The sequence below is a fragment of the Brassica napus genome, chromosome C8 (genome assembly GCF_020379485.1).
Source record: "Brassica napus cultivar Da-Ae chromosome C8, Da-Ae, whole genome shotgun sequence".
In the NCBI taxonomy this organism is placed as follows: Eukaryota; Viridiplantae; Streptophyta; class Magnoliopsida; order Brassicales; family Brassicaceae; genus Brassica; species Brassica napus.
The window spans coordinates 36,807,246-36,835,202 of NC_063451.1; the positions used below are offsets into that span (position 1 = coordinate 36,807,246).

Genomic DNA, 27,957 nt, shown 5'->3' on the forward strand with positions numbered 1-27,957 from the left:
ACTATATAAAAATATAAAAAGTTAATATCAAAATTTACAGTGAAAAATTATTGAGATCTTTATATTCTAATTTTGAAATTTGTATTGAAAATATCACATTAAAAATATTGTGACTAACAGTTTCAATTTTTGTTACCGCAAATATACAAATGTAAATAAAATCATATGAGTAAGAAGTGTCAATAATAAATATTTTTATTAAAATATACTATATATATATATATATATGTCAATATCACTAAAGCTCAATTATATACCATAGAAAGTAAATAAAATGATTGTTTTGATATATTTACCAAAATCATGATTATAAATTAACAAAATATATTGGTTTTAATTTATGTGCTTACTCTAATATATATACTTTTGTGCATACAAATTATTTTTTAAATAGGTGGTTTCTAATATGTTATTTGATCCTGACAATCTCAGAAATACACTTCTTCAAATCAAAGTAATTTTTAATATTAGAAGCACTATATATATATATATATATATATATTTCATTCAGATTAAATAATTTAGTCATGTTATTCCTAAAAGCTTTTAATGAAATATCATGACAATATTCCAATCACCTCATTTTGAGTTTTTTCGAAGAATGAGAGATTTGATCATTTATCTAATATTTGTTTCTCTTTAATACCATATCTAGCTATTATAATTGTAAAAATGAAATATGTGAGCTATTTATTATAGGTTTTCTGGTTTATCATTTAATGAATCAAACATTTCTTAATTTATACATAGTTTACATATAGTAAAATGGTAAAGTGTTATATATATTTTTATCGGTATACTTTTGAGTAACTAAACCTCAAAAGCGTAGGTTACTAAATAAGTAATTTGTTTTGTTGTTCTAGAATTATATGATTTTTAAACCGAGCTGGTGAATATATACTAGACATACATTTATATTCTGAGTCTGCACTTATATTTTATATCAGCTTGATATATTAGATTTGAACATTAATATGTGAATAAAGTTTGCGGGCAATTTTTTTCAAAATTTTGATTCTTAGATATGATTCTTAGAAAATCTAATCATCTTTCGTCATTTTACATTTGATGTTACATATCTGGTTTTAGTGATTTGTGTCAACCGGAAAACTTAATTTATTTTTGTGCATATGAAATCTTAAAAATAATTAAAATGAGTTGTAATACGTTAACTCTTCAACAACGATAATACATTTGAGAGAACATCATTTGTATAAAAAACTCGTTCCACGCGGATAATCAAGTTACTATAGTATAACCATTGACTTTCAATCTTTGACCTATAACAAATATTTAATCCAATAGCAATTTCACGATTGTTAAACTAATGAAACTACTAGAGTTTGTGATATGATGAACATTAAACATGTTAATATACAAAATTTCCCAAGATAAAAATAAATTTAATTTCTGCTTATCCACCTGTCTAGCATGTAACACATAGCATATATATGGTATAGCAAACCTATGTGTTGCTTTCCGCATATATATGAACTAGTGTGTGGTGCGCAGCACCGGACAAATCTCTTATGTTTTTATTTTTTTTATTTAAAGGTATTAAAGCCAGAATTTGATTAACAAACTGAAATTAAATTAAATACTCACACAAGACCATTTTACCTTCTCAACATCCTTACGCTTTGACTTTGTCCTTTCAACAGCTGAAGTTATATTAAATACTCACATGTAATTTACAAATAAGACTAAGTCTAACTTATATACAGCTAAAGCTACATTTATAAAATAACTTTGATTAATCATAAGAATATGAGTATACTTAAACAAACCATTAAACTTATCATGTATCTCTGATTAACCGCAGCATATAAACTTATGTTATTAGCTCACCGAATACAAATATTAGTTTGGAGCTTTTGTCTTACTTCTTTATGTCTTGCTGTTCATGTGTTTTTCCTAATTTAACTTGCAATCTATGACTGATTTCTAGGGCTATTCAATGTGGTAAAACCGAACTATACCGAACCGAACCGAACCGAAATAGACAATATGGTTTGGTTTTGGTATATACCATATAAACCGAATGGATATAATTTTATAAAAACCGTAGTATTTGGATATGGTTTGGTATATAACCGATTAAATCGAATAAACCGAACAAAACCGACTAAAAGTAGAAACATGTAAATATGTTCTATTTTATAACAATACATGAATATCTATTTGTTATATAAGTTAAACTTGTGTTAATATTGATTTCTCTTATTATATTCGTAGCTCCTATACCCACCGTAGTACTTTAATGGTGTTTTCAATTTATATTTTGTTTTAAAATCTATTGTACAATAGAAAATAATTAAAACATAAATACTTTACCTTTTATAAGAGTTTGTTCCTCGTAGACTTTCATGTCTGAATGTTCTATCTTTTTCCTTTTTAGCTGGATCTTACTCTAGATCTCTTTTCACTATTGAATTAATCACAGGTAATTCAAAGCCATCATATCCACTTTTCTTGAATCTTCATAGCCACAAAGAAGAAAGATAACAACCAGAGAATACAGTTTAATGGAACTCGGCTGATTCGTACCACTATATACGGGTCTAATTCTGTATTATAGTATTGAAATTGAAAAAGAATTAGGAGTGTAATTTTTTCCTAATCTATTTACTTTTGATCGAGACTTTGCTTCCATTTGTCTACCAAATTTTACAAATATATAGGAGCAGGAAAAAAAGCTTGTGGAAGGAAGATTACGGGTAGTGGGATACGTGAGATACAGTTTTTGACATTTTAATTATTTTTAAATTTTGTAAATATAAATTATGTGACAAATTTTGATCAGTGACTTGCAATTTAGTATATAAATGATATAGTAAATATGTAATGTATAAACATATAAAAACGAGGAACATAGATATGAATAACAAATTATTCCGACTAAACTTTCATATATAAATATAATTTTCTTTTGGAATGAAGCATGTGGAGATTTGATAAATTACAAAGAAAATAAACGAGATATTCAGAAGACTTATTAAATAACATAAGAAATTCGGGGATAATTAAGAGTGATAAATATCTTATTTTAGCGTGGCGTGGTGTCAGCATTTGTTTGATTTTCTTCAAGTTAATCACAGCGAATAATCAAATCTTAGTGGATGATTAGTGTGACACACACCTGCAAATATATTATTTATATATATGAAGTGGGCCCACACATTACCTTCTTTTATTTATTTCGTAGCAGAGCGAGAGAGAGGGACGACGATCTTTTACTAAAGCAGAAACTCTCGACACCAATCGTCGTCGCTCTTCCCGAGATTCGAAACTCTTAAACTCCCTCTCGTATCTTTCTGGATCGAAGAAGATGGTAGCTGATAGCAAATCCGACCTTTCGTTGCCCAAAACTTTCGCCTGCAGTGCCTTCGCTGCCTGCGTCGGCGAGGTACTTTCCGAGAACTTTCCATGCTTCGATTTGTACGCGCAAATGTATTGCGAATTTTCCATGAAAACTCTGATCAGGTTGTTGATCTTCGTTTTTTCCATCGTATATCTATTAGATTCTATAAACCGTTTCTCCAGATGATATATTCTCATGTTTAGTTTCGATTGAACTGATTCGATTTCAACAATCTGAAGGATGAGAATATTCCATCTCGATTGTGTTAAACCGGTCAGATCTGTTGCTAGAGTTTTGATTGCAGTGTTTCACGATTTTAATTATGCTTTTTTTTTATATATGATTCTTGCGCGAAAGGAATATGAAGTTTTCGTGGTGGAATCGATTTTGTTAATAATGCAATGTAAGCTGTCTCTGAGATTTCGCATGCAATTGGATCAGGTGTGTACGATTCCGTTGGACACTGCGAAAGTTAGGCTTCAGCTCCAGAAGTCTGCCATTGCTGGAGATGTCACTCTCCCTAAGTATCGAGGATTGCTTGGAACTGTTGGTACCATTGCAAGGGAGGAAGGGCTTCGTTCACTGTGGAAAGGTGTTGTTCCCGGATTGCATCGTCAGTGCCTGTTTGGTGGTCTTAGGATCGGAATGTATGAGCCGGTGAGTTTCAAATTTTACTTCTTTCTTGCTCTAACAAAACCTGCTGCTATTCATCGTAAACCAGATTGTTGTTTTACTCAGGTCAAAAACCTGTACGTTGGGAAAGACCATGTTGGTGATGTTCCATTGAGCAAGAAAATCCTTGCTGGTTTGACAACAGGTGAGCGTAGCCTTAGAAGAAACTGATGATGTATCTTTCCATCTTTATCACTTAACTGGCTTGTTATTGTTGTTGTTGTTGCTGTCTGACTCTTAGGTGCGCTGGGTATCATGGTGGCGAATCCCACCGATCTTGTGAAGGTTAGACTTCAGGCTGAAGGGAAACTACCTGCAGGTGTGCCAAAACGGTATACTGGATCGCTGAATGCGTATTCAACTATTGTTAGACAGGTATTTATCCCGCCATTGAAGTTGGGGTTATGTATAAGTTTGCTTGAACTCTGCTTCATATCTATTTAATTTTGCTCTGACAGGAAGGAGTCCGAGCTCTTTGGACTGGTCTTGGACCTAACGTGGCAAGAAACGCAATCATCAATGCTGCTGAATTAGCGAGTTACGATCAAGTGAAACAGGTACGAAACAAACTATTCCCCCGCTTCTTTTTCTAACTAAGGATCCTGATACTTGAACCAATGTTCGTGTTTCAGACAATCTTGAAGATTCCAGGTTTCACTGATAACATTGTCACACACATTCTATCTGGACTGGGAGCAGGATTCTTTGCGGTCTGCATTGGTTCCCCTGTTGACGTGGTATGATGTTTATCTCTACACATGACGTTAACCCATGAGTTTGTTCATCTATGCTTCCTGATTTTATTCTTGAATATTGTTGTGTGGCACAGGTTAAGTCAAGAATGATGGGAGATCCTTCTTACAAAGGCACTATTGACTGCTTCGTCAAAACTCTGAAGGCGGACGTAAGCAACTCTTTGCTCTCTCTGGGAATTCTAAACATAACCCCAGAAAATGTTTACAAATCTTGAGTTTTTGTTTCCTATACAGGGTCCTATGGCATTTTACAAGGGTTTCATCCCCAACTTTGGACGTCTTGGCTCATGGAACGTCATCATGTTTTTGACCCTCGAACAGGTAAATGGCCTAATGCAACTTTTACCGTATCAACTCAATAACGGAACCTCTCTTTTTTTTCTAATCACTGTTCTTAATACGTTGATCCAGGCAAAGAAGTACGTCCGGGAACTAGATTCGTCCAAGAAACACTGAGAAACAAAATCTTAACCAGAGAGAGAATAAGAGCAACAATGTTTTCTTCTTAATTTCGGTGGTCGAGAGAGGCCAAAACTTCATTGAATATTCAAGCAAAACTATGAAATAAATTTATGTGGGTTGCTCATATATTGACTGTACCGTTCAAAAATTTATCAAAAAGATACAATTTCTTCCCTTGCACAAAACTGAGGAACCAAAAATAAATAAAAACTCCTGAAAAGAAGAGAGAAATAGAGACAAAGCGAGTCTCAGCTCAGTTTCTTATGTTCCGGATAAGCCCATATCTTGAATCTCAGGTAAAGCTCTTTAGCTTTGTTGTAGAGGAGCACTATAGATCCATCGATGCAATCCTCGTATCTCTCATAGAAAGCTGGAACTGCCATCACCACCAAAACCCCTGCCAAAATAACCAAAACCAACGGCCACGGTTTAATGAATCTTCCAGGTTAAACCAGTTCAAGTCTACAAGAGATATTAACTAACCAGCGTGGCAAAGTGTTTGAAAATCCATGATGCTTCCAATGAATGCTATGAGAAACAGATAGACTGCTACTTTAATAAACAACTCTGAGTCTCTTCCCATTGCAATGTCATACGATACTTGTAGTAGTTTATTCACATGGATGCGCAACAACTTGGAAGCTTCTTCAGCCATTGCTTCACTTACTTGAAACTCTGTTAATGGCGGTGACGGCCTAAGAGCCCAAGGGATATATAAACAATAAATTATAAAAAAATATATTTTAATTACAGTTGGATCTCTTGGCAGAGACATTTTTGGTTTTACCTGTTGAGGATGGATGCAGATTTGGACCAGAGAAAGAGAATAGAGAGCAAGAGGAGAAGAACACTTGAAAGAAGAGTGAGGATGGTATAAGAAAATGTCTCAAACACCATCCATGATCCTATTGTTACTGTGACTATACCAACACTCGCATTCTTCTTCCTCCACAGCATCACATCTGCAACTGCAGATTCATTTCATAACAATGAAAAAGGAAAGGTTACACAAGTGAGAAGATCACTTAGCTTCTGTAATGGATTTTGGTAATGATATATGGATTCACTCACCAATGCCACCTCCCAGAATCTCATGTACAGTCCTCTCTTTGTTGAACAGCTTTTCCAAAGAAGAACCCATTCCCATTTGAGAAGACAAATCAGCAACAGGACTCCAACTTGGATTTAGATTTTCTCAGATCCCAGAAGTCTCCATGATATTATGTCAGAAACAGATCATCAAGTGCAGATGAATCACAAAGTCTCAAAACGAAAGAACGGCATGAATCAGAAGAAGAGAGTAAAGAAAAACAAAAAAGGTGATGAGACTAGAGTTGGGTCATCACCATCATCAACTTTGAATATAATAAACTAATAATTCTTCAAAGCTATTATATATGCTCTGTTAAGAAAAGAGAAAATATATGTTGGCCTCTTGATGTTATCTATCACCTTCCAGCCTAAAAGTGTGAACCCCTTCTACTCCATGTTTTTAACAACCGTACAAAATGGTCGGTATTATCAAAGTTTGTAATCTATTAATTTTGTCAAATCATTTATTGTTTAACTAAAAAATATTGATCAAAAAAACACTGGATTCAAAACAACAGAAGCAGTATTTATCATACAGCAGAAGAAAAAAAAGTATTAATCTATTTTATCTTAATTTTCTTAAATGATTACATAAACAAATATTTGAAACATTTTCCATTTCAGTATTTAATGAAGGGATGCTGGATTTGGACCTGAGGAAAAGTGAAAATTGTGTAAGCAAAACTCTCAAAGACCATCCATAACAACTCTATTATACATTCTTCTTCCTCTACAGAATCACATCTGCAACTGCAGATTCATTTCATTAGGAGAAAAAGGTTATAGAGTCAAGACTCTTGAGAGAGAGAGATTTACAATACATGGACAAATATGACCATAGATTAGCTGAAGCTGAATTTGGAGTGTGGATTGGTGTTTGATCTCTCAATTTAAGTTTTTTAAAAGTAAAGATGGTTTGAATTACCAAAAAAAGAAGTCAAAACAAAACACCATATCACAAACCGTTTAGTTTCTGTCCATGTAAAGCGTCTACGTTCTGTATGCAAATTTGTTGGCATCAAAAACAAAAACAAGTGAATGTTCCTTCACCCACATCAATAAAGCAGCATTCTTATATACTTTGAGAGAGACAAGAAGGATAATATTGTTTCACTTCACTTCATAGACATGTCAATAGCAAACCGACACAGACAAAGAAACATCCTTCTGAGTTTTGTACACTAATACCCCGAAAAAACATTGACTCCCAAATTGTGCAAACATACACAAAACAACATCAAAACGTACACAAATGGGAGGAATGGAGTCTCTATCAAACCTTGATTCTGCCACAAACTGCTTTCATCTTCTTACTTCATGCGACCAACCAAAAAACGATTTTTTACCACGGCTTTGATTACAATCTGTAAGAAACCAAATCAATAACGGCATCAGATGAAGACAATAGAACTCATCAAGCAAAAACAGAAGAAACTCGCTAGCAAAGATTATAATCACATTCAAGCGAACACGGTTGTTTAAATGAAATCAGAGACCAAGTTACGCACATTTATAGCGTGATACAACCTGCAACAACCTATGATCTCTTTCTTCTATCAATTAACATAACACTACTACAAGCTTCATTTGTGAAACTTATTAAAACCGTTAACTTAGTGTTTTTACCTTGGAAAAAATAAGGCGGCGGCGGCGGCCTGATAGTTTTAATTACAAATGGCGAGCTTGGGGCTCCATTCATCATCAGAGACTCCATAATCAAGGCTGAGCTCAGTCATGGGAGGAATGTTCTCAGCAGCGAAAAGCATAACACGAGGGAACATCAGATTGTTGTGATCATGCAGTACTAACTGTACAATCACATTCGAATCATTACTGTGGCTTATGTAACAAGCAACATTCCTCAGCTTAGAAACATCCATCGCGTAATCAACCGGAGGGATCTGAGGATACGAAGGCCGCTCGTAATCAGGAAACACCTGAGACAAATCTCCCCAATCTTTCCACCTATCAGAACAAAACCGAGCAGGGTACACCAAAGTATCGCCGTTCATTGTCAGAATGTTGGCTTGCTCCCTCGTCAAAGCAACCCCGACGTACTCGCAGATAAAAGCGCCGGCGTGCAATATATCCAAACACCGAACCCCCCAGCCAGTCTCCACCGACCTAAACACCTCCAGTCTACTCCTCAAACCCTTCTGAGTCACGCGGTTCCGACACGTCGGAGGGCACTTACACCCCGGTCCGCACTCATGCACCAACGGCCTCATTCTTATCAAATTCCCGTTGTAATCATAAGCAAACTCGCCTCCGTTCTTCGTCTCGCAGATGCAGCCGCTGCCACAGCCGTTGACACAGCCGCACCCACTCGCGTTATCACCACCACCACTACTACTACTACTCAATATGCCGCGAGGGAAAGAAGTAGTGGCGAGATACTCGTAGTACAACGGCTCCTGATCGTCATCAACGTCGTTGAACAGATACACAGGAGAGTTCTCCTTCCTGTTGGAGATATCGAAGCTGATGTAACCGCTCGGTCTCACAGACAAAGGGTTGGTTTTAAGCGTCTTGGCGAACTTCAAAACCGACGTCCCCATCTCCACCTGCCCTCCGATCCTCTCCAGCCTAAATTTAAAAACACCGAACCCAGACTTCCCCACATCGAACCAAGAATCAACGATCCTAAACAGCCCATCATAAACATAAACTTTGCTAGAAACAGAGTTCTCGTACTTAAAACCTCTAACGACTCTCACTTCGATCCCGTAGTACATACTCCTCTCCATAGCGAGGTTCCCACCTTCCAGCTTCTGATGCTCAGCTTGCCTCCCGAGCTTGTCCTGCCCTCCGTGTCCCGTGTAGATAATCACATCCCCTTGATCATCATCATCCTCATAACCACCTGAATTCAATCAAATCAATCAATAAGAGAATGAATTAGAGTGCTCTGATATCATATCAACACCTTAAGCTGATTCTATAAAGGAAGATTAACCATAATTAATCTAACTAAACCGGACTCTATCTGAACCGGTTTATATTCACCTGAGACAATCACGCTGGTGGCGATCGGCTCTCCGTTGGAGCTGCGGGAGCCAATGAGATAGTCAATCCCGGCCTGCGTCTGTCCGTGCAACCCCATGACGCAGAGCTCGAGCCTGAAGAAGAAGATGTCTCCGACCTGGACGCCGGGGATCGAACCGACGATGCGTTTGTCGCGGTTGAGCCAAAGGAAACGCTCTTTCATCATCGACGCGGCTTTGCTATCGGGCCTGCCTCTCCTCCTTCCGAGGTCTTCGCGCGACTCCTCGAGGATCAAGAAGATCCGGAGGGAGTCGTAGATCATCCTCGTCTTCCTCACGACTTCCCGGAACTGCCTCTCTCCCTCGGGGCCGACGTCGGTGATCCTCACGAGCTCAGACGAGCGCTCCTGAGGCTTACGCGGCTTGAGGGACTGCGAAGGGTAACTGACCGGATCCGGATCCGGATCTTGCTCCTCGGGAACCGGTACGATGGCGCCGGTTAGGGAATCGAGAACCGTGACGTCCTCGTGGCGTTTGAGGCGCTGTGCGAAGGCGGAGCGGAAAGTCTCGGCGACGTTGTTGAACTCCGTGTACAAGTTAGGGTCGAGGGGAGATTGGGTGGTGTTGTTGAAATTGAAGACGGATGAGGGTGGAATCGGAGTTTGTGGGGAGGAATCAGTGACTGGCTCCGGCTTAGGGATCACCATAGGTATGTGAGAAGTCATCTCTTTCTTTCTTTCAAGGAGAAGAAGGAGAAGAAAGGGGTAACTAGGTTTTGAGCGATAAATCGAAGAAATAGGGTTTTTTTTTTTTTTTTTGGTTCTTCAAGCTTAAGCCGAGAAGAAGCTTGATTCATTTTCTTAAATGATCTATATAAACAAACATTTGAAACATTTACTGTTTAACTAAAAGTATTATCCCTTCTAGTCTATTTATTATTTTGTCAAAATCAATTACAGTTGTAAAAGTATTGAAGCAAAAAATACTGAATTAAAAACTTACGAAAGCAGTATTTCATATTTATCATGTCGCAGAAAAAAAAAAGTATTTATCTATTTTATTTTAATTTTGCTTAAATGAGAATATATAAAAAAATATTTGAAACATTTACCATTTAAGCATTTAAGATTTTCAGAAGGAAAGATGGGTTGATTTACCAAAAAAAAAAACTCAAACAAAACACCATATTATCACAAGCCCTTTGGTTTCTGTCGATGTAAAGCTTCTATGTTCTGTATGTAAAATTTTTAGACAACAAAAACAAAAACAGAATCAAGTGAGTGTTCCTTTCACCCACATCAATGAAGCAGCCTTGGTTCTCTATTTTCTCTGCTACTTTTGTTTCTCAGTTTCCTTTTGAGAAGAAGACCCAACAGCTCCAGGATTAGCACCAGCCGCACAAGCATCCAGCAAACTCGCTGCAATCGCTGCCTTCAAGTCATCATCCTCCATCTCCGAAAAAGCCCTCACTTCCTCCCGCGACAATGCCTCATATGGTCTCTGCTGATCGACATTATCACTAGTTCTGTTTCCAACGGTAGAAGAAGGAGAACTCCTCCGCACAGCCCCCGTGGTCTTTAACAGCCTCTCTGCGTCTTCAGGAGAGAGCCACTGACCAAAACCGTTTGAAGCCTCAGAAGAAGACAGGGGACACTCCTGCGGGAAGTTTCCTTTCACTATGAAGATGCTCCATCCCGAGCCTCTGAGAGAGTCTAGAAACGCAGAGAGGTAGAATTTCGATAGGTGCTGCGGTGCAGCGAGGAGGCTGTCAAAGTTATACCATTCTCCGTTCACTTTCCTTATGCAAAACCAGTGGTCGTGCAAGTGGCAGATGAATGCGTTTTCAAGCTCGGGGTCTATCTGCGCAGGCTCTGCATCGCGACAATTGAGAGGGATCACTTGTAGATTCCACACTTCCAAAGCCTTTTGCAAGACCTGTCAATCAAAAATACAAAGCTTCCTCAGTGAAAAGTCTGAAGCTTTTAGATGCTATACAGATCACATAAACCTCCAAGCTTCTATTCAGGGCAATAAGTGGTTTGCTATCTTCTAAACTTAATCTTAAACACACAAAACATGCAAGCAAAACTGACTCATGTCGCAGCAAACTTATCGATCCACTAGTATTCAAGCTATCCAGGAACCATAGATGACCAAGCCTGAAGTGAGTCAATGATACCAAAACATAAAGTCTCCGAAATCATGAGTAAAGAATCTATAAAAGTCCGAGACTGCATCATTACTAATCTCAACTCACTATATTTGTTATCATTTATTGATTAGATATGTAGCACTTAGCTACAAAAGTTCAAATCTTTGAATTGGTGTATTCATCTTCAAGATCACAGATATGCATTCAAAAGGTTTCCATTTCAGCACTTAAACAACACACAAAACTTGCAAGCAAAACTGACACGTGTCAAAGCAGACTAATCAAGCCACTAGTTTTCAAGCTAACCATAGATGATAAGATACTTCTTAGTTCTTACACGATACGATCATGATCAAACGTGAAGTGAGTAAGAGATACAAACATAAAAGTCAATCTTAGCCCATTACTAATCTCAATTCAATACTTTTGTAATCAACTTGATTCGATCTGTAGCACTTAGCTATAAAAGTTCGAATCTTTAAACTTGTGCGTCAATCGAAACCCTAAATCTTGAGGCATTCAAGAAATGGCAATTTGTACCTGGATGCTGAAATCGCCGCCGAGGGAAACGTTGTGAGACTCCTCAGAGAAGAAATCGCCGGCGGAAAAGGTTCCTGCGGCGGCGCCTTCGAGCATGACCTGGCGCTCCTTCCCGTCGAGATCGGAGGCGACGGCAGCCAAATCGAATTCGGAGAAGAAAGGTCCCTGTAGGACCGTGTTGACGCAGTGAACGGCGCAGAGATTGGCTTCCTGAACCTCGTGGTACAAGATTCCTCCGTTGCTCGGTCGCTCCATGGTCGATCGAGATTCAAATCAAAACCCTAATCTCCTTAAGAATCCGTGACGATATATATATATATGTGGAGCGATGCGAAAAGTCTTTGCCTTCAAGCAATTACAAAGGCAAGCAGAAGAAAGAAATGGGACGAGATGCGAAGTTGGAAATAAAATATTTACACCCCCCCCCCCCCCTGTCATCATCGTTTTATATAAAAATGTTTCCCCCACGTGCTTAGACTATGTGTCATGACTTTTTTAACGAAATTGTTCTCCTTATTAAGCTAAAATAAATTAAATTTAAATTCTTGGATTTGACTTGTGTAATTAGATGCTTTTACTTTTTTACACTTAGTTTCAACTTAGTAAGCAGATATTTATATAAAAAAAACTATTATATGTAATATTTTGGTTTATGATATACTAGGGTGTCGGGTGAACAAATATTTAACAAATTTTTGAAATTTTAATTTAAATAGTATTAAATATTACTGTTTTTTAAATTACTATCTATTTTATTATTCCATTTAGGGATTATATACTTGTTCGACCATTAATGTTTTTCATGAAAATGAATTTGTTTTATTTTTTTAAATGGTTTTCTAATTTGACTATGATAATAAGAATAATATTTTTTAAAAACAATTGCGGTTGATTGTGTTAGCTTATGTTATTTTTCTTTTTATATGATTGTTATACCTTTTATTTTATACATTTTTATTTAAACTGTTGATTTATTTGATGCACCTGATTCACTGTAATAAAAAAATATTTTAAGTTAGGTACACACATAAAAATTTAATATTTTTTTTATCATTACTATTTGAATATATATATATATATATGTATATATTGTCATATTTGAAGATCAATAAAATAAATCATGTTAATCGAAAAGAACTAATTAGAATTTTCAAAATGAGTTACAAATTTTTATATGAAGAGTATGTTTACAATGATTGTATCATTATAGAGAGCTTCTTCTCGATGGGGGGAACAAAGTTCATATATGCTGCTTGTTCTATCTTTTTCCTGCTTAACCATGCAAGTTATTTGAATTCTTTTGTTGCAATGCCGGTAAAAGCTGTGAAAGAATTTTACTTGTATCAGTTAACTATTAATCACATACTGAAATTTAGTTAATAGTTTTCAGTCAACCTAATATTAATGGTCGTTTGTAGAATAAAATTTGGTTGCCGTTTGATGCTGAAAGTATAACTGAATGTCTTAAACGTTCACGGCAGCTGAGGGTTCAGATCAGAAAACTAATGTGCATCCATGTGTTATTTCCTTCTTAAAACCATAAGGAAAGAAGTGAAATTGATTTAGATATCTTCTCAGGATTTTTGGTTATGTTGGAGAGAGGTAAAAAACCCTTAAGGTTGAATTGTTAGTGAAGATAATTAATATATCTAACTGACTACTTTCCTACAATGCAGCCTGAAGAACTTTAATTGACAGGTGCATAAAAAAAATCTGGTTAACCAATTGACTCTTCTGGTGAATGATATATAAAGTAAGAAATATTTTGTGCCATCAACATGTTATTATTTAGAACAGATGGCTGCTGCAGCCATAAAAGCTCGATTGGCTAATAAAGCAGCAAGTGGTGGAGAACAATTTAGTGTAAATTAAGTTCCAAATGTTAATATTTATCTACAACAACGCTGCACAATAAACTCTAAATGCATTTTCAGATGCTCAAGTTCCTAATGCCGGTAATAGTCCTGACGACATTCTGACCCGAGTGATGTGACACCTCAGGCAACAATCTCGTGGGATGATCATGCACCTCCAGAGAAGTCATGATCGGGGGTAATCCCTCCTGATCTTCGAATCTCACATCAAAAATGACACCATTGACCTGACAAACCCTTCCGATCACACCTTTGCCTCCGTAATCATATGTCTTCTTCGCCTCATCTTTAGCTGGAGTAGACGATTGCGCAGCCGGTGAAGAGGTTGAATATCATGCGACGCGACCGAAGATGTCCCCAAAAAAAGCAATGCATCGAGCTGGGGAAGGAGACGGAAGCCCAGGGTTTCGGCTTACGAATCTGGCGGCAGATCTGGCGGAAGATGAACGGAGAAGTGATGATAACTCTCCGCGACGCCATGAGTTTTATTTTTATTTTTTGTGTGAGTGAGAGGAAACGCTAGGGTAAGTACAAAACCTGAATCTGGAATCGAAGCTTTACTATGTCTGGAGTTTCAGATTTCCCAGCAGTGTGGCTTTTCATCGCATAGAAGAAATACATTTATACTATTGAGCTTCAAACGGTTACCTTTACACTGATAATAACATGTTTAATTAATAGATAGTGGGATGAGTAGTGGATTCAAAATAAATGTGAGATTAAAGGGATGTAACACCAAAACGGCTGAAGTTACAGAAGATGGCCGGAGTGTTAAGGAGACGAAGAGTGAAAGAGGAAAAGCGGAGTTTGTCTGTGATCGGAATAGGAAAAACCCTAATAAAAGATGAGCCGTGTGATATTTTATGGAAAAACCCAACAAACACACAAATAAAAATATAGAAGTGCTGAGCCCACATAGAAATAATGATGTTTGTTCAACGAAAATAATAGATGACAGGTGTCCCCTTTTGCCCTATGCACATTATGATGTGGTTTCATAAGGAGGGAGAAAAGTCTCATTTATTATTATAGATGATACTCCCTCCGTTTCATAAAGATCTACATTCTAAAAAAAATTGTTTCAAAAAGATACTTTTTTTTTCTTTTTCAATGTATTATTTAATGAAAATTGTAAATTTAAAAAAATATTAATGGTGTTTATTAGATTTCTATCGGCTAAAAGTTATGGAAAATTGTTATTTACAAAAAACAATACATTTACGATCAAGTTTTAATATATTTTTTAATACGTGTGAAAAACGTAAAATATATATATTTTTTTAAAAGGATGGAGTAGCATATATAGAAATGCTTTAAAAAAGTTGACAACTTATATTACCGAAATACATTTATTGTTTCTGTCAAGAACCATTTGCTGCTAATCAAATCTTGGGCCATTCATCTAGTTTAATTAAAAATCAGATGCCATTATAATGTGTGTGTGTGTGTCTGCCAAGTGTAAAAGTAATTGACTTCAACAAGTGTGCAAAGCAAAGCAAAATAAACCATGGATGTGTTTCCAACTATTCAACTCCACTATCCAAAGTTCCAAACTTTTCCAAATCAAATAAACATTTTACAAACAAATGGTAGTACTATTCATGAACCATAAAAAATACAATCAACAAAACCCCGTGGTCAGAAAAAATAAAAACAATCAACAAAACCCAAATCATGTGTATGATTTCGGTTCGGTTTTTTCAATCCGGATATCGGTTCGGTTTTGGTTCGGTTTTTTCGGTTTTTCGGTTTATAAAAAATATCTACCATATTAAAACCATATTTAATATGGTTTGGTTCGGTTTATATACCGTCGGTTTTCGGTTTATTCAGTTTTATACCAAAAACCCGTAAATATATTTATCTTTTAAAATATTTTGTGAATTTTACTTTATAAGATTAGATATCGGCTTTAAATTTAATTATAACATGGCGATATTTTGGTTTTTAAATAATCTATTTTTTATTTTACTATTTAAATAATCAGTAAACATATTTATTTAATAACAGTAATAGTTTTATGGAATAAAAGTAAGAAATACCAGTAATCCATAATACTATTAAACAAAAAAGTAAAAAATATGTTTTTTTACTTTGATAAAAAAAATTTTGAACTTAAAATAAAATATTAAATAACTAAAATAAACATTTAAGTAGGAAGATCATACCAATAAAATAAATTAGGCATATATTATTAATTATATTATATAATTTACATATACTTATACTTTATATTTTAATTGATCGGTTTATTCGGTTTATTCGGTTTGATCGGTTTATATACCAAACCATATCTATAAACCACGGTTTCTTAAAAATGACATCCATTCGGTATATTCGGTACTACCAAATCCAAACCATTTTTTCTATTTCGGTTCGGTTCGGTTTTAATTGGTTCGGTTTTACCGGATTGAACACCCCTATGTGTATCTACATTTTGGTAGTACTATTCATGAACCATAAAAAAATACAATCAACAAAACCCTGTGTTCAGAGAAAATAAAAACAATCAACAAAACCCAAATCATGTGTATCTACATTTACAAATCACAAGCAAATACTTTTGAAGTTTTGAGCCAAAATCTAAATCACTATAGATGATAAGGCTTAATCTTATTATAGAAAGTGATCTATACTATTATTTGAAAAGTAAATTTGCTTATTTGTCATTTTCTCCATAATTTTAGTGAATTTTCTGATTTATCATCTTTTACATGATTTTAGTATAAATTATTAGTTTAATTAATATTATTGTTTAAATTTTTATGTTTATATATATATATATTTATTTATTTATTTATTTATCATGTATTTAAAATAATTAATAAACATTTACTTGCTCTAATGATATATATATATATATATATATATACATATTATTTTTAAAATATAATTTAATATATAATTATCACGACTTTAGAACAGTTAATTAATAAATAGATATAAACAATATATACCGATAATATCATGATTGTGTTTATCTTATATTTAATTTATGATTTAATGACTAATATTATAGCCTATTTTTTTTATTTTTATTGGAAATATTGACCCAAAACATATTATTATAAAACTTATATATAAGTATACTAATATATATTTTAATTAATTGGTTTATTCGGTTTATTTGGTTGGATCGGTTAATATACTTAGACATATCCATATATTGCGGCTTCTTAAAAATAACATCCATTCGGTTTATTCTGTAGTACCAAAATCTAAACTATCTTCTCTATGGCTTATAATTTTTTATAATCTTTTTAGTGTCACTAGATTTTTTAGACCAAATACAATATGTGTGTAATTTTAAATCCAAGTTTCCTAATTTGATTATTACTAAATTTTTTTGATCCAAAATTCACATCCCATAAATAAAACTATGAAACAAAAGAACATAATTTAATACATTGATTACCAATATGAATACTGAAGTTTTATATTTATAACATTAATTTAAAATTTTATCTAATATAATAATGTTTTAATAAAAATGAATATAAGAATTAAAAATGTCAGGTGTATATATTAGTCTGCATAGGGTGCGAGACATATCCTATCACAAATGATATTTAGGTGTATATATTTGTTAGCATTTAAGAAAAAATGTTAGGTGTTATTATTTTCGAAGCGATTTTCCACAATTGAGCTCTCATGTTAAAAATTAGACCAGTAAAATCGTTGATACCCTTAGTGAATAATTAATTTAATTTATTATATTGTCAATTATCTATCGCTATATTTTATTAATGTTGGATAATAACACAACAAATAATAATTTTTTGATAATGATAATATGAATTCAATTCTTTTTTATTCAATTAATATTTATCTTTTGGGTGATTATTATTATATAAAACAAAATATATATTATATTATACATATATTTTTCTATGATAATAAATTGTTTCATAAATTCCAATCAAATTATCTTTTGGGTGATTATTATTATATAAAACAAAATATATATTATATTATATACATGTATTTTTCCATGATAATAAATTGTTTCGTAAATTCCAATCAAGTTAAATTGCAGAAATTATATTATGTATTAGTGTACATATAATACTAAAACTAACATCACTATTGTTTAATATTCTACTATCTAGGACAATATACTAACATGTCCACATAATTACTTTTAAAATTCTCAAATTCAAATAAATCAATCAACATGTTCGATAAATGTTGGTTCACTTAAAACATATTTTCTTTGATTAAAGAATCTCAACCCATTATATATATGGATAAAGTTCTAACAATGTGTAAACAATATTTTGAAACTGTAGATAAAATTATTAGAGATATATTCAACTGTCATAAATTTTTGTCGTAAAGTCATAAATTTTATGAAGATTTTTAGATTTTACATGTCATCTATACTATTATTTGAGAAATAAATTTGCTTATTTGTCATGTTCTCCATGATTTTAGATATTTTTGTTTATTTGTCATGTTCATATGATTTTGATTGAAGTAAATTTGCTTATGTCATATTCTCCATGATTTTAGATAATTTTGCTTATTTGTCATGTGCATATGATTTTGATTAATGAGTCATCAATTTAAATTTATACTATTATTTGAATTTTATTAAATAAGTAAAAATAATGAGAATGACAGAATTCTAAGAGCATGATTATTGAGAGGTTCTTAGGGTGAGATTCTTAGCGAACTATAAGAACCTGTCTCTTAACTTTTAACTAAAAAAACTAAGAACCGGCTCTTATCATGCTCTAAACATTTTATTTGATCCAATCTTTAATATAATAGAATCTTTTCAAACTTACTATTTTCTGATTTTGACATAGATACTACAAATATATCACAACTCATTGTAGTTTTTTTCCCCCATAATTATGAAATGCATGTGTTAAGATAATTAATATAATGTAATAAAATTTAATGTTGTTCTTCCAAATCAACCAATCACAAGTTCTCTAATCATTTTTTTATCAACAAATTTAATTTATCAAAATTATTATAATTTTATATATTTTATACCACAAGTAATATTTATAATTTTACAATATATAGAGAGTTTATGTGAGGGGATTAGGGATTAAGTATTGACTAATCTATCCTTTACATATATGCATAGTCTACATAACCTTGTGAAGAATCACAAGACCAAATCTCTTGGCATCCAGTTTATTTCATTAATGTGCTCGACCTATAGCTTTCTTGTACTTGTAGCGTTTAGAAATCCAGAGGTACACTAAGAAGTTGAGGAAACTAAGAGCTGCCAGCAAATAGAAAAAGTAATCCAGATGACCCCGGTTCAAGTTATCCGGTATCCAACCCGGTTTGCCCTTTTTCTTCGTCATTTTCATCACAACCGTCATAAGAACCGTGCTCAAGTAGTTCCCAAGCGCTTTAGTTGTCAAAGACAAAGCCGAGCAGAGACTTATCATCGCCTCAGGCGCCTGGTGATAGAAAAACTCAAGCTGGCCTATAAAAGTGAAAACTTCTACGCACCCAACTACAAAATACTGAGGAATCTGCCAGAAAATCGAAATGGGAATCTTTTTCGCGTCATATGCGTTGTGAGTTTTGACGTAGTCGAGCCTAACGACCTCCAAGACTCCTGCAGTGATCATGGCAAAGATTGAGATCACGAGACCTATTCCCATACGTTGAATCTGAGTGGAGCCACACTCTTGACGTGTGAACTTTTTTGCGAAGGGGACAATGAACTGGTCGTAGACAAGAGTACAGAAGAGCACACTGACCGTGGTGAAAAGTGAGAGGGAATCTGATGAGATTTCGAAGTGTTTCCCCATGTGTTGGTCCATTGTGTTTCCTTGTAAGACGAACAATGTGTTCAGTTGGCTGTACACTGTGGCAAAGACTATCCCTGAGGCCCAAAATGGAAGAAGAGTGATTATGCACTTGAGCTCTTCGACTTCTGTTACCGAACAGAGTCTCCAAGGGTTCACTTCACCGTCGTTGATGCTATCGGATTGACTCTCAACAGCTGCCTTATCGAAAAACCTAACTTGTTCAACACTTATGTTAGAACCTCGTAAGAAAGATGGACAAAGATGGAATTTGGCCTTGCCATTTCTGATATTGGTTCGATTTAGTTTATTTTGGTTTTCGGTTTTTCAGTTTTAGGAATATAGAATTCATCTGGTACTTAGAAAATTTGGTTTAGTTTGGATAACAAGATCGAGAACCGGCTAGTATAATGTGAGATACATTTGGGTCCATTTCAGTTCGGTTGTTTTATTAACTCGGGTCAGAAGTCGGATAATTCAGTTTTTGGATTAAATATCATGTTTTCAGATTTTCGGTTAAAAATAATTGGATAATTCAAGTAATTTTAAATATTCGGATAAAAGGGTATTCGGATAATTTGTTTTTTCAAGTAATTCGGCTTATAAATCATATTTTGAAAACATTTGATTACTTTAAAATTAAAGTAGAGTTAATATATTTAGATAAATTCTCTTAGATAGATCTTTTTAATTTATTTTCACAAAAATAAATCTCCAAAAAAAAAATAACCAAAAGAAGTTTTATTGAAGGGTAATTATGCATTTATATCATTAGGGTTAACTAGTATAAGACTTAGAGTTTAGAGTAAATGGTTGGGTTTTGGGGATGGATTCAAATTTTTTAAAATAAAAAATAAATATTAAAATTTTCAAAATAAAAAAAAGCTATTTTGGTCATTTATCTTTTTAGGACTATTTTTGTGACAAAAACTTAAAAATGACTATTTAAATATTTATAGGTATTTGATTACGTATATTTGGGTATCCGTTCGGTTTTCGGTTTGGTTTCAGTTTTCCGGTTTTAGAGGTACACATATGATCCACTCAACTGACTCAAGTAATTCATATCCAAACCGAACCTTGTTTTTCGATTCGGTTGGGTTCTGGGTAAATGTGCTTATGCCTAGTTGGAATCATGGAAACTTTTGTTTCTTACTTTAAGTTGTCTGTATGCTCTAGCTTCCGGCTACCAGTGATATTACTCGCATCAGCAGCAATTTCAAAGAGCTGAGACTTGTCCTCTGGAACCTCAACACTCATCTTCCTTAAGGCTGCAACTATAACCTGAAATATCCGTGTGAGTGGATTCCCTTGCGGTCTCTGAAGTCGGTAATAACGACTTCCCGAGAAGAAAAACATAACCGCAATGACCATGGCCACGGTCGGGACACCAAAGCCCCATCCCCAACCTATGTTCATTTGTATCCAGGAAATAACAATCGCAGCAACAAAAGCCCCAACGTTAGCGGAGAAGTAAAACCAATTAAAAAAAGAGCTTTTCTTTAGCTTCTCGGCCTCGTCATTCTCATCAAACTGATCCGCTCCGAAGGACGAAACACATGGTTCTATACCACCTATTCCAAGAGCGATCATATAAAGCCCAACAAAGAAAACAGCTGTCTGATCGGAACTCGGATGACATGTATCGCTGTTGCAGTTACCCGGTTTAAGTCCAGGAACTGAAGCTGATAACGTCAAAAGAGTCAAACCCTGCGAGAGAGAGAAAAACAAACCTCTTACTTCCACCAAGTTAAATTCAGAATTACCAGAAGCTTCTAATTTAAAATCAATTGGAAATAACTAGATGGTTCTGTTCATGCCACAAACTGGTCTATTATCAGGTGATTCTGATATCATATTAAATTCCGATTTAACATGGATTTAGATTGGCCTAAAGCTTTATATATTAATTAGTTATTTCCCGAACTATGGGACTCATTCATTAACACACCCAAAACTTGATATTTTAAGGATAAGTCATTAGCAGAAAAAATAAGACTCACGAAGACATAGATGAAAACAAAGGTTGCGATAGTCCAATAACGTCCAAGATAAGCATCAGCTAGAAAGGCTCCAATCAAAGGAGTTATATAACATGTTCCAAACCAATTCGTGACGTTATTCGCAGCAGTAGTGTTGCCTTGATTCAGACGACTCTTAAGATAGTCCGCAAGGTTTTTGCTCATTCCATAGTAGGCCAATCTTTCACAGCACACGTTGACTAAAGAACAATAATATAACAAACACACAAGCAGTGATCAAATCTATTCACCCATAAAGCAAAAAGATATTGAGGAAACAAATGAAAGGATTGTTACAAAGAATGAAGCGGCAAGCTTTCCAGTTTCCGGTTGTCTTCTTACTTGCAGGATTTTTGTGAATATCGACTGTTCCATCTTCCGTATACACATCACTTTCTTCCATAATACTAACAAAAATGAATAACCGAGTACATGCTTAGAGTGAAATATGCAGAATAAATCAAGTACAAACTCCATGCTACGAGTATTTCAAGATTCTGGTAAAACCCCAAGAATTATTGTTACCAAGAATGAAGAGACAAAAGTAGAACTTGAGGGTGGTTGAACTTGTCAGAATATGAGTATGAGCTTGAAAAGTTGCAGAGCTCTGTTTCTACTGTCACACCTCTTTCCTTATTTATATAAACACAAGAAAATAGAAAGGAGTGTTCTTCTCTTCTCTTTCCTTATGTTTGCAGTTTCGTCCTCGATGTTTTGTAATTTTCAGATTTGGGTATTATTTGTTTTGACCTCAAAGTTTACTACCATATCGAAGGATGTTGCAGAAAATTGAAGATCTATCCTCCAACCGAACTTTAGTGGAGTTATAATAATTGATTTTTATTAAAAACAAGAAGAAAACACACAAGTGTGAATAATCGTAGAGTCGCAAAGAAAAAAAATTGGTTTTCTCCTTCACAAACTACGCGTTGCAGTCGCCACAGGGTGAATATTATCACCAAGAACTAGGGGATGTTAAAATGGGTTTGAAACCAGCTTGCCTAAATGGGTTTTGAAAAAAAAAACAAATGTCTATTTAGATCCAATTAGCTATTCGGGTTTTAAATGGGTAATCCTTTTAAGATCCATTTATTAAATGGGTTCTACCGAAAATTAATGGATATCCTTTTAACCCATTTAACTTAATATAATTAATTAATTATTTTTTTGTGAAAAAATGTGATTGTGTGTTTTTGACGAAAAACTCGATTTTACGGTTAATACGGAAACACACATTTTACGGTTTTGGCGGGAAAACTCGATTTTCGGTTTTGGCGGAAAAATTCATTTTATGGTTTTGGCGGGAAAACTCGTTTTCACGTTTTTGGCGGGAAATTTTGGTTTTACGGTTTTGGCTGGAAAACTCGATTTTACGGTTTTGGCGGAAAAACTCGATTTTGTGATTTTGGCAGAAATACTCGGTTTTACGGTTTTGGCGGGAAAACTCGATTTTCGGTTTTGGCGGAAAAACTCGATTTTACGGTTTTGGCGGAAAAACTCGATTTTGTGATTTTGGCGGAAAGACTCAATTTTACGGTTTTGGCTGGAAAACTCGGTTTTACGGTTTTGGCGGAAAAACTCGGTTTTCGATTTTGGCAGAAAAACTCGATTTTCGATTTTGGCGGGAAGACTCGGTTTTACGGTTTTGGCGGGAAAACTCGATTTTCGGTTTTGGCGAGAAAACTCGATTTTACGGTTTTGGCTGGAAAAATCGGTTTTCGGTTTTGGCGGGAAAACTCGATTTTACGGTTTTGGCGGAAAAACTCGATTTTTGATTTTGGCGGAAAAACTCGATTTTGTGATTTTGGCGGGAAGACTCGGTTTTACGGTTTTGGCGGAAAACTTGATTTTCGGTTTTGCGGAAAATTTTGATTTTACAGTTTTGGAGGGAAAACTCGGTTTACGGTTGGCGAAAAAACTTGGTTTTACGGTTGGCGGAAAAAGTTGATTTTACGAAGATAATTTGATTTACGTTTATATAATAAAAATTAGTTAATTTTTTCATTTGTTTCATATAATTTCTGCCAATAGAGCCTAAAGTTAAAAAAATTCTAATTAAATCAACAATAGTTTAAATGAGTCTAAATGAATTTAAATGGGTACATGTAAATTTCACGGGTTCTAAATGCGTACCTCTAATAGACCTATTTTTAAATGGGTCTAAATGGATATGAGTTTTAAATGGAGTGGATCTTAAATGGGGTAGGTTTAAATGGGTTGGGTTTTACCATCTTAACATCTCTGCCAAGAACCGTGAACTACGCACATAGTATAAATGATTGACGGACTTCGTTACCCATCACTGAACCAAAGACTAATCAAAGATCATTTAATTAAAAGTTAAAGCTTTGTAATAGAGGTGTCCTACCGCTGAAACTAATAAAGACTTTAACATTGATATGAAAGGTAGTTGCGAGAACTAATTATGGTCCCATAATTTATTATCTTGTTGTAAGATACTACAGATCTAACTGAATTATATCCCCACCTTTACAAAAAAAGTGTTATTTTTTTTTATCATACAAAAATTGTCATTTTATAATTTCAATACAATTTATATTTATTCTAAAATTAATATTAATTATAAAATGCATAGATTATAGAAATATTTTTATTTATCTCAAATACGTTAAATATATATAATTAATAAGAACATAAATGCATTTCAAAAAATTTATTAATCTTTTTGCTAAACGGAAAGAGTATAAATTAATAAATAATCATTACAATAAGATCTCTTTATGTCAACTATATATATATATATGTGTGTGTGTTTGGCAATCTTATTAAATATCACGAAAATAAATTATTATTTTTTGTCAACAAAAATCACAAAATGATACACAACAAAGAAAATTACCTAAATAATAATAAACTAAACTACTATTGTTTTTATCTTTCTTATGAGCAATTTTGAAAGAAAAAATATATGTATAATTCTATAGAGTATGTTTTGGATCCATGGTATAATCAAATATGAGTGATTTCCAATCATATTTATTACTTCCATCACCTTACCGACCAGGGCCTTATACATCAGAGATCTCTTTTCAATATTACAATATGTAAAATGATTCATTTTTAGGTAAATTTTAACCCTATCAAAAATTGTATAATCATTTATAATTTATAATTTATATTATAATTGATTGAGTAATTTTAAAACTTATAGTTCTTTTAGTAAGTAAAATTTATAGTTTTTTTTGTTAAAGGGTTTCAAAATTTATAGTTTTAATGACACTTTTAAATAAAATTTTTTTTGATAATATATATATATATATGATTTTATAGTTTTATCTAAAACATATTATATTTAGTAACGGAGTGGGTATTTTCTTTCAAACCGAATTCAGTAACTCTGGCATGCATGTTACACGACTCTCAAGTTCATTCATTACATTTTTTTTATAACCGTAGTGTGATCCCAAATGTTTTTTAGATCCAAGGACTAATCAATATGAGGTCCGCAGGATCCACGTTTTCTTACCACTTAAAACGTCCTGGGTGACCAAGGAAAATCAAACCCAGGACGATACTCATAGCTATGAGCCATTTACCACTAGGCCAAGACCATCTATTACATGCTGACCGTGGTTCAGGTTTGCAGGAAAACCAAGGCGTTCCGTTAAGATTTTTAATTTTATCAATAACGAATATTGATATCAAAAACATAACTATTTTATTACATTGTTCTTGTTGAAAAAAAAAGAGATAAAAAACGCAACACTATTGCTTTCTCAAATGGTTTAAAAGATTTTATTTATTTAAACCCCTTATTGAATTGCTAAAATACTGACGCGATGATTCATCTTTTCGTTAATACAAACTTTAATAACTCAAATCGCTAACCACACATTATTCTCTAGCATGCCTCATCTTCACTTGTGTTTTGTTTCTTACTTTGTCTATTTTCTTCTTCTGATGGTTGTCGCCTTTCTTGCTTTCTCCCAACATCGGTTTGCAGCAAGTTGTCTTTGTTACTGTCTTCAGACACTTTATCAGATTCACTTCTCATTTCCTGCTCAATAACAAGTCCACCAAACACTAATAAGTAAAATGACTAATATTATACAATGTGTAATTATGCTAATTAATTAAAATGTTTGATGTATGTTTAAGATGTTGTAAAAATTACCGGAATTTTCCCAACAATCATATGAGCCTTGTAGTAAACATCTTTGACTTGGTTTTCATCACCCCAAGCTTCCTCAAACTTGGCTATAAGATCTTCATCTACAAGCTCCACTCCTTGTTCCTTAGCCTTCATAGCAGGCTGCCACGACTTCAAGAATCCTATGAACCCTTTAAGAGAAAGCTTATGCGGAATGTCAAGCCTAACAGGCTCTCCCTCAGATCCCATACCTATGCTCTCAAAAGGAAACGGGAGCGTTTTATAACTATCAAACGCCAAATTCATAACAGGAGTTCTAAAAGGAAGGGTGGAGTCGACAAGGCTCTTCATTATGGGATCTATCTCGGGGGAGATAATGATGTCGTTGTAGACCCAAATGGCGATTAGGCCACCTTCCTTACGAAGTACACGTTTTGCAACATTGTAAAATATGGTTAAGTCGAAAAAATGGACAGCTTGTGCAGCAACTATGAGATCCATAGAGTTTTCTCCACCGATTAGAGCCACCATTTCGTCTTCTGACATGTTTTTTGGAGTGTGATGGTAACTGATTCTTGAGTGTTTGATTGCTCGTTTAAGTTGCGCCTCGTTTATATCGGTAGCCACCACATTCTCGTAATGTTCAACAAGCTGTGAAATACAGAGCGTTATTAATATTTTGTTATCTAAAAGTATTCAACGCTAATAGGAGACGTTCTCCTGTTATATCATGCATAACAAAGCTGTTAAGAGCATGATTATTGGGAGGTTCTTAGGATGGCTTCTTAACGGAATATAAGAACCCGTCTCTTAACTTTTAACTACAAAAGCTAAGAACCGTCTCTTAAAACTCTTATTTAAGAGCCGGTTCTTAACTTTTTTAGTTAAAAGTTAAAAGTCAGGTTCTTATATTCCGCTAAAAACTCCACCTTAAGAACCTTCCAATAATCATGCTCTTACATAACAATTCATAATGAGACCACGTGGATAAAACATCGATCGATGATGTATTCCTCTAATCCTCTTGTTGAGTTGTGCCTTAATATCTTCTTCCAAAATTTGCAAAAGCTAAGCTCATTTGTTTATAAGTTCTAAGTCGTGAAAGATTATGGTATCTGTGATGATATTTTTCTATATTTCCTTTTTATGTGTAACTTTTCTTCACACACATTTTTTAGTCAAACAAAAGAAAAACAAACTACGTACGCAAATAAAAAAATAACAAAGACCAAGAGCCTAAAATAAACAACAATCAGTGTGACGCCGCCAAGTTTGACTTCTTTAAAATAACAAAAGAACCCTCTTATAAGTGAAATAGTTATCTTTTTGCTGTAATTATCAGCGTAATAAATCTATGTATCGTTTCACAAATCATACTAACTAGTTCAGATCATAGTAAAGAAAGGTTTGATCAGGTCTTTCCAAGTCTAAAGAAGAAGACAGAGAATTAGAAAGTTTACCCCAATGGCAGCTTGACCATTACCAGTTCCGACATCCCAAGCAAACTTGTGGTCTTGTGTCCGTTCGGCTATCTTCTTATACCAATCGATGGGATATCTGGGCCTTGCGTCCAGATAAGCTGCAGCGTCTTTCTCTGATAAGGCAGCCATTACTTTCTTCTCTCTATCTTGTTTACTTTTCTTGCTTTGAATGTCTGAACTCCGGAGCTTCTATATATATACAAGTTTCTTGTTAATGTAGATCTATAAAAAAATGGTTGAATGAAGTCAAATTTGGCGTGTGGTAGAGTTTTATCGTAGTCCTATATGGTTGTCTTTTAAGTTTTTATTTTATTTTATTTGAGATATCTTTGAATACATAAACATTGTTGAAAATTCAACCTGCATCCATGTTCCACGAAACGAGTAAATTATTTTCTTTTTAGATTTACTTATATTCATTCATTTTTTGGTTTTAATTTTTCTTTTTATTACATAATATATCGGATCCTTAATTACTATTCAACATGTTTTAACAAATAAATAATTTAATTTATTAATGTAGAACCCAAAATATGATTATAATTGAACAATTCAGTTAAATCCTATAAAATTTGACAACGTAATAATTTTTTGTATATAGAACATTCGATAATTTTGTTGCTTCTAAAACATAAAATAATTATTATTATATTTAAATATATTTTTTAACGT

General features: G+C 34.0%; 6 protein-coding genes across 7 annotated transcripts; 1 reads left to right on the forward strand and 5 right to left on the reverse strand.

Annotated features, from left to right (window-relative positions):
* The first annotated feature begins 3,155 nt into the window (after window positions 1-3,155).
* LOC106416043 (mitochondrial uncoupling protein 1-like) lies at window positions 3,156-5,424 on the forward strand. Its single transcript, XM_013856876.3, has 9 exons — window positions 3,156-3,406; window positions 3,803-4,018; window positions 4,100-4,178; window positions 4,275-4,408; window positions 4,492-4,590; window positions 4,666-4,770; window positions 4,863-4,937; window positions 5,023-5,109; window positions 5,200-5,424. Exons 1-9 carry the CDS (start codon window positions 3,329-3,331, stop codon window positions 5,242-5,244), a joined length of 918 nt encoding a protein of 305 aa, XP_013712330.1. The 5' UTR covers window positions 3,156-3,328; the 3' UTR covers window positions 5,245-5,424.
* Window positions 5,335-6,773, reverse strand: LOC106416044 (reticulon-like protein B12). Its single transcript, XM_013856877.3, has 4 exons — window positions 6,322-6,773; window positions 6,038-6,218; window positions 5,734-5,945; window positions 5,335-5,647 (listed from the first exon to the last, which is right to left on the reverse strand). The coding sequence occupies exons 1-4, from the start codon at window positions 6,395-6,397 to the stop codon at window positions 5,499-5,501; spliced, it is 618 nt and encodes a 205-aa protein (XP_013712331.1). The 5' UTR covers window positions 6,398-6,773; the 3' UTR covers window positions 5,335-5,498.
* Window positions 6,774-7,397: 624 nt separating this feature from the next.
* LOC106415578 (histone-lysine N-methyltransferase family member SUVH9) lies at window positions 7,398-10,173 on the reverse strand. The gene is made up of 3 exons (XM_013856329.3): window positions 9,349-10,173; window positions 7,969-9,205; window positions 7,398-7,706 (listed from the first exon to the last, which is right to left on the reverse strand). Exons 1-2 carry the CDS (start codon window positions 10,049-10,051, stop codon window positions 8,007-8,009), a joined length of 1,902 nt encoding a protein of 633 aa, XP_013711783.1. The 5' UTR covers window positions 10,052-10,173; the 3' UTR covers window positions 7,398-7,706; window positions 7,969-8,006.
* A 317-nt stretch (window positions 10,174-10,490) lies between these two features.
* Window positions 10,491-12,434, reverse strand: LOC106411666 (ataxin-3 homolog). Its single transcript, XM_013852471.3, has 2 exons — window positions 12,019-12,434; window positions 10,491-11,261 (listed from the first exon to the last, which is right to left on the reverse strand). Exons 1-2 carry the CDS (start codon window positions 12,271-12,273, stop codon window positions 10,659-10,661), a joined length of 858 nt encoding a protein of 285 aa, XP_013707925.1. The 5' UTR covers window positions 12,274-12,434; the 3' UTR covers window positions 10,491-10,658.
* Window positions 12,435-18,870: 6,436 nt separating this feature from the next.
* LOC106414151 (protein NRT1/ PTR FAMILY 8.1-like) lies at window positions 18,871-22,613 on the reverse strand. 2 transcript variants are annotated; one of them, XM_048764623.1, is made up of 5 exons: window positions 22,219-22,612; window positions 21,991-22,100; window positions 21,676-21,893; window positions 20,829-21,382; window positions 18,871-19,886 (listed from the first exon to the last, which is right to left on the reverse strand). In XM_048764623.1, exons 2-5 carry the CDS (start codon window positions 22,094-22,096, stop codon window positions 19,052-19,054), a joined length of 1,713 nt encoding a protein of 570 aa, XP_048620580.1. In that variant the 5' UTR covers window positions 22,097-22,100; window positions 22,219-22,612; the 3' UTR covers window positions 18,871-19,051. The 2 variants fall into 2 exon arrangements, with proteins under 2 accessions (XP_048620580.1, XP_048620581.1); XM_048764624.1 differs by having other exon boundaries at window positions 21,991-22,613.
* Window positions 22,614-25,349: 2,736 nt separating this feature from the next.
* Window positions 25,350-27,589, reverse strand: LOC106416007 (putative methyltransferase DDB_G0268948). Its single transcript, XM_013856828.3, has 3 exons — window positions 27,265-27,589; window positions 25,829-26,455; window positions 25,350-25,711 (listed from the first exon to the last, which is right to left on the reverse strand). Exons 1-3 carry the CDS (start codon window positions 27,412-27,414, stop codon window positions 25,556-25,558), a joined length of 933 nt encoding a protein of 310 aa, XP_013712282.1. The 5' UTR covers window positions 27,415-27,589; the 3' UTR covers window positions 25,350-25,555.
* Between the last annotated feature and the right edge of the window lie 368 nt (window positions 27,590-27,957).